At 41.6% G+C, this 6,224-nt stretch overlaps 2 protein-coding genes across 3 annotated transcripts in view; one reads left to right on the top strand and one right to left on the bottom strand.

Annotated features, from left to right (window-relative positions):
• The window catches only part of LOC106536460 (CD9 antigen), a gene marked incomplete in the record, with an annotated part of 28,056 nt that overhangs the window by 20,702 nt on the left and 1,130 nt on the right, over window positions 1-6,224 (bottom strand).
• The window catches only part of cunh12orf56 (chromosome unknown C12orf56 homolog), a 10,622-nt gene continuing 4,484 nt past the window's right edge, over window positions 87-6,224 (top strand). For both annotated transcript variants that reach the window (XM_014033748.1, XM_014033749.1), the window contains exons 1-6: window positions 87-644; window positions 3,930-4,125; window positions 4,646-4,661; window positions 5,381-5,543; window positions 5,620-5,778; window positions 5,853-5,914. In XM_014033748.1, the coding sequence (XP_013889202.1) occupies window positions 234-644; window positions 3,930-4,125; window positions 4,646-4,661; window positions 5,381-5,543; window positions 5,620-5,778; window positions 5,853-5,914 (1,007 nt within the window). In that variant the 5' untranslated portion in view covers window positions 87-233. The remainder of the gene's footprint in view (window positions 645-3,929; window positions 4,126-4,645; window positions 4,662-5,380; window positions 5,544-5,619; window positions 5,779-5,852; window positions 5,915-6,224) is intronic.

Raw genomic sequence — 6,224 nt, forward strand, 5'->3', positions numbered from 1 at the left:
ATATATATATATATATTTTTTTTTTAAGGATATTATTCACGAAGCTGTATAAAAACTATTCAAAGAATAATAATATATTTTGTTTGTAATGTGAATATTATTAAATTGTGATGAAGTTGTTTGAACAGAACCCACTCCTCTGACATGCGCAGTAGAGTTTAACTCGCTCTGATCGTGCAGCCAATCAGCGGAGGGGCTCGCTCAGCGGACCAATCAGAGAGCGGTGCGCGCGGATGGAGGATCAGCCGAGCTTCACCGGCTCACATCCCGTTCAGTCCCGGTACTTTACGAACTTACCGCCCGGACCGAACGGATGGAGAGCGGCAGGAAATCGTTCCTCTCGACCCAAAGCAGAGGCTAAGTTCGGATACAGCTTCATCATCATGGCCCGGACCGGCTCCGGTACCGGTTCCCTCCTCCCCACGCGCCGGAACGCCCGGCTGGACGCCTTCCTGAAGCGGAACACCGAGCGGGACCTCTACCAGCGGATCCGAACCTACGAGCCGTGCGTGGTGGTGTCGGACACGTTCAACAAGGTCTACATGCACGCGGTGCTGAGCGACGAGCGCGTGTACCTGACGGAGTTCCCGCCGCGCACGCTCACGGAGGCTGTGAGCTTCGGGCGCGTGCGCGACATCGAGCTGGTGAGTTTTTTATTATTATTTAAAATAAGTTAAAACTGGGTCAGAACCGAAGTTTATCAGAGTTTATTGATCTGAAAACACTGATGGGTCAAATTTAAACAAATAATAAGCTTATATATATAATTATTTGTTTAAATTTAATAATTCAGACATACATTAATTTTCAGCTAATTTAGGCTTTGCTAATAAAAATATTGATTAGTTTATTCTCCCAGTCTTATTTTTAAATAAATTTACAACTTAATATTGTGCCCTATAATACATTTTTTGTTGTTTTTGTTATAGTTAGATCAAATTTAACATCTGAATCTGAACAGATTCTAAAGTACAAGTTAAACTGAAATCTGTAGATCTATCCATCCATCCAGACTCAGGTCTGAGGAGCAGCAGCTTGATCAGGGAGGTCCAGACACCTCTTCCAGCTCCTTTGGGAGGACTCCAGACGAGAGACACAGTCTCTCCATTGTGTCCGGGTCTCCTCAGGTGGACAAAACGAGGCATCCAGAGTTCATCCTGATCAGATGAACCACCTCAGCTGGTTCCTCTGCATGAGGAGGAGCAGCAGCTCTCTGAGGCTCTCCTGGAGAACTGAACTCCTCAGCCGGCCTCTGAGGGAGAGTCCAGCTACCCTGCAGAGAAATCTCACTTGTTTCTCCAGGACTGGTTATGTCAGAGGTTTAATCCTGAGAGTAATCCTGTCTGTGTTGACAGATTATACTCAGTTAACCTCTGACTGCGTCATGAAAGCTTTTATCTGGCAGAGAATAAATCAAACTGTAGGTCACTTAAAGTGAACACATTTATTTTCAGCCTAACAGGAAACACTAAACTGTTCCTGGGTGAAGACAGAGTGGTTGTTTGTCTTTGTGTGTCCCTGTGATGGACTAGAGCAGGGGTGCCCAAACATTTTCCCTGAGGGCGCCAAAATGAAAATATATCCATGGCTGTGGGCCAAATGCAGTTATATAATAAATGAAATACAAATACTTTTTAAAAGTAAAGTCCTTTATTTTTAATCATCAAGCTGTGCAATGGTCCTCTTTTGTTTTAGTCTGTGCACTTGGAGAAAGCCTGCCATACGCTCAAGTAGCAAAGGCTCATGGGACGTTTTATAAATTGATAAAATATGAGTTTTTGTGGCCTTATAAAGTGTGCAAATCTACATGTGGGGTTAAATCTGATCTAAATATTTCTTGTTGTCATTTCATGTTTCTTGTTTAATCTTAATAAATCAAAGAAATGTCAGCACCATGAATGAAAACTACCTTCACTACAGCCCTTTTATATAGCCATTTGACCAATGGAAATACTGTGTTTCTACCTATAGGATAACAGGTTACAACCTTGTAACTTTGGCAACTGTTGGTGGGCCAAATCAAATGGCTTGGCAGGCCAAATTTGGCCCGCGGGCCTCACTTTGGGCTCCTCTGAACTAGAGACTTGTCCAGGTGTCCCTGCCTCTCACTGTGACTGCTGGGAAGGTGGACAGATAGACAGATCACAGATGGTGAATGGATGGATGGATGGATGGATGGATGATTGATGGATGGATGGATGATTGATGGATGGATGGATGATGGATGGATGATTGATGGATGGATGGATGGATGGATGCATGGATGATATAGGATGAATGGATGGATGGATTGTAAGAAAATTTGTGTTCAATACGGCTGAGGTCAATTAAAACACCAGTGTTAAATAAAATGAGTTGAGGAAGGAATAAACCATACAACCCCAGAATTCGGGAACGTGAGTGAGGTTTAATCTGTCACCGAGCTGACAAGGAAAACCACACTGACYATAACCAGGAAATGAATCCATTATATACAGAATCTTCAATGCCTGAGTTCGCCCCCTGCTGACCTACAGCTGAATCACAGGCATTCAGACAAAGACCTCACCCTGTTTTAAAACGGTTCACTTATGTGTTGTTTATAATTCAGACATGTATCTACTCTATTTCAATTAACACATAATAGATCAAACATTATACAAGTATTATAAAATAATGACCCCTATACTCTGGTGTAGTTTTCTAACATCAGTACTAATCTATAAATAACTATAAATTTCTTCAGATGATATAGGATGGCCGGATGGATGGATGGATGTTATAGGATGGATGGATGGATGTTATAAGATGGATGGATTGATGAGGTATAGGATGGATGGATGGATGTATAGATAGATGGATGATGGATGGATGATATAGGATGAATGGATGGATGGTATAGGATGGATGGATGGATGGATGGATGGATGATATATGATGGATGGATGGATGTATAGACAGATGGATGATGGATGGATGGATGATTGATATACATATGATGGATGGCTGGATGGTTGATATACAAATGATGGATGGATAGATGGATGAATGGATGGATGATGTATAGACAGATGGATGATTGATACTGTATATGATGGATGGATGGATGATGGATGGATGGATGATGGATGGATGGATGGATGAATGAAGGATGGATGGATGGATGGATGATATATGATGGATGGATGGATGTATAGACAGATGGATGATGGATGTATGGATGATTGATATATATGATGGATGGATGGATGGATGGATGGATGGATGATTGATATACATATGATGGATGGATAGATGGATGAATGGATGGATGATGTATAGACAGATGGATGATTGATACTGTATATGATGGATGGATGGATGGATGAATGAAGGATGGATGGATGGATGATATATGATGGATGGATGGATGTATGGATGATGTATAGACAGAAGGATGATGGATGTATGGATGATGTATAGACAGATGGATGATTGATACTGTATATGATGGATGGATGGATGATGGATGGATGGATGGATGAATGAAGGATGGATGGATGGATGATATATGATGGATGGATGTATAGACAGATGGATGATGGATGTATGGATGATTGATATATATGATGGATGGATAGATGGATGGATGATGTATAGACAGATGGATGATTGATACTGTATATGATGGATGGATGGATAGATGGATGATTGATATCTGATGRATGAATGAAGGATGGATGAAGGATGGATGTTTTTTATTGGTCTGGAATGATGTAATAAGGAAATCCAGTCCTGTATTTATTTACTGTGATGTCGAACATCATACGAGGGGATTTCCAAACAAAAATAAACACACTCACATTTATCATGCTGCTAACGCTGAAATGTCTCATAAATAAATGAAATTATAATTTTTCATAGTTTTTCCCCCTTGTTTTATTGTGGTATTTCCTGTTGTACCTGCACAGGTGAACGACCTCCCAGACTTCCTGAGTGCGAAGGACAGGGAACGCTGCCAACACATACGAATCACCTACGCTACTGAAAAGCCCCCRAAGAAGGAGCGCGATTGGATGAGGAGAGATCGTAGGCGGGGCCTCCCCCGTGCAGCCCCGCCCACTCGCCGAGCCAGCTACTGTCCAACGATAACACACAACTTAGAGGGTAGACAAACCTGTTGTTTGTTTTTGTAAAATCATTCAAAGTTTCAGATTTTATTACATCTCTGTGGAGGTTTGTTTGGTCTGTTGATGCTAAAAAAGCTGCAGGTCAGTTAGCATGGAGCTAAACTGGAGCCATAAGTTTTGTTCAAAATAAAAAGTTTTTAAAACTGAAAAAAAATAATAACAATTTGAAACCGAAAAGACAAGATGTTTGAAAGTTTTCCAGTTTCTACTATATTTTTTTGAGTTTCACATCTTTTTATTTTAAACAAAACCTATGGCCCCAGTTTAACTCCATACATTAGCGCTCACTCTCATCTACTAGCTTCATATCTGTACAACTGACTGGGTTTTTGCCTTTTATTTGTGTTTGCTAGGGCTGATTAGTTGTGGCGGCCATCTTGAAACGACTGTAAAAGTTGATCGATCTGATTATTTCCTGAACATTTCGTGAGATATTTTGCTGACAGACGCACAGAACCACAGCTGTAATTCTAACTTTGTTTATGTTTTCTCTACAGGATATCCTGCAGAAAGGTGAGAACAAATTAAACCTACGTTCACAAACAACTAACTCAAACCTGAATATTTTACCTGAATCTATCAGAAATGTATCCAAATAGTGATATATACTTTGTACGATTTATCAGGTGACTCTCATATGGAGTCTCAGATGGTTGTAAACAGATATCCGTCTGCAGATGCCAAGTATCAGGTCTCAGGTTTGTCAGAAGATCCTTGTAGGAAGCTGAAACCACCGGAGGCTGTTTTTACTTTTAACAAGCTTGAAAAAAAAAAAGTCTGATTTAGCTGTTTGAGAGGCGGAGTCAAAGACAAACTGGCTAAAAACACAAGGAGGGCGGAAATTAAAAGTTCAGGAGCTCTGAGGTTTAACCTTCGCTTCTTTACATATTAGTTTTAGTTTTTTTGTTTTAAATAAGGGTTAAATCAGGACTCCAGCTCCCTSAGTGTATTCTGATCCTCAGCAGCGTCTCAGTTAGCTCATAACTTATTTACACACCAGACAAGTTTCCCTCATTAAAACTCTTCCACCATCTCCGCCGTGTCGTTATAATGACACCACRTTCAACTTAAACCCATCAGTCAGCGGAGRTTTTCTCTTTTCTTTAATTATTGGTTCRTTTAATTATTCATCTGTAAGGAGGAAGGATGGAGGTCAGACTGATTCACTCTGAAGGATTGACCCAAATATTTTAAATTCCAGGATTTCAGTGAAACTTCTTTGTTTGCTCCAGTTGGTGGATAAACGAGGGGATCAAACCGATTCTGAAGCCCACCCGCTCCGCTTCCTGCCCCAACCCCGAGACCCTGGGCCTCCCGAAGGTGCCCCGCCCTCCCTCATCCTCCTCTAGCTCCGCCTCCACCAGCCAATCAGAAGGCAGGCCCGAGAGCTCGCAGGTATTTCACCGACTCGTTTGCTGGGAGATCCGCTCACGTTCAGACACGGAGCAGAAACTGGGCCGATGTGTTCCAGGTGAGCGGGAGGTTCGGCTCGGTTCTGACCCGTCTGCTGAGACGAGGCGGAGCGAACRGAGAGGAGGAGGAGAGGGAGGCGGAGCTGCATCTGTACGTGGTTTCTCAGACGTCCAGACTCTACCTGCAGCTGCAAAACTCCTGGAACAGCTTCCTCATCGTGGGTGGAGACTGACAGTCTGGTCCTGGTTCTGGTTCTGGCTGCTGTTAAAATAAAGTTGTTTGTGTGTTCAGAGGTCCACTCTGCTGCTGGATCCACTCTACAGGAGGTGTTCCGCTTCGTCAGACTCAATCAGGTAACAAAACTTTAGTTTTTATTAAGTTGTATCAGAAACCAGTTCCTGCTGACTTTAACAACAGACTGAGTTATAAAACAGTTTTCATGAATTATTATTAAATCTTTAAAGGGATCCCCGATTAGTTGAAACATTAAACATTATTTGATAAACATACTGTATATTTTAACTGTAAAATAAAGACTGTAAAAATACTTCAGGATGTTTAGTTTTGTAATCTTTTAAAATATATATTTTAACTCAGACGGAGCCATTTTATTTACACACAAAGCATTCTGGGTAAACGATGACGTGGATAGGTCCTCGGTGC

This window comes from Austrofundulus limnaeus, unplaced genomic scaffold (assembly GCF_001266775.1).
Source record: "Austrofundulus limnaeus strain Quisiro unplaced genomic scaffold, Austrofundulus_limnaeus-1.0 Scaffold1826, whole genome shotgun sequence".
Taxonomy (NCBI): Eukaryota; Metazoa; Chordata; class Actinopteri; order Cyprinodontiformes; family Rivulidae; genus Austrofundulus; species Austrofundulus limnaeus.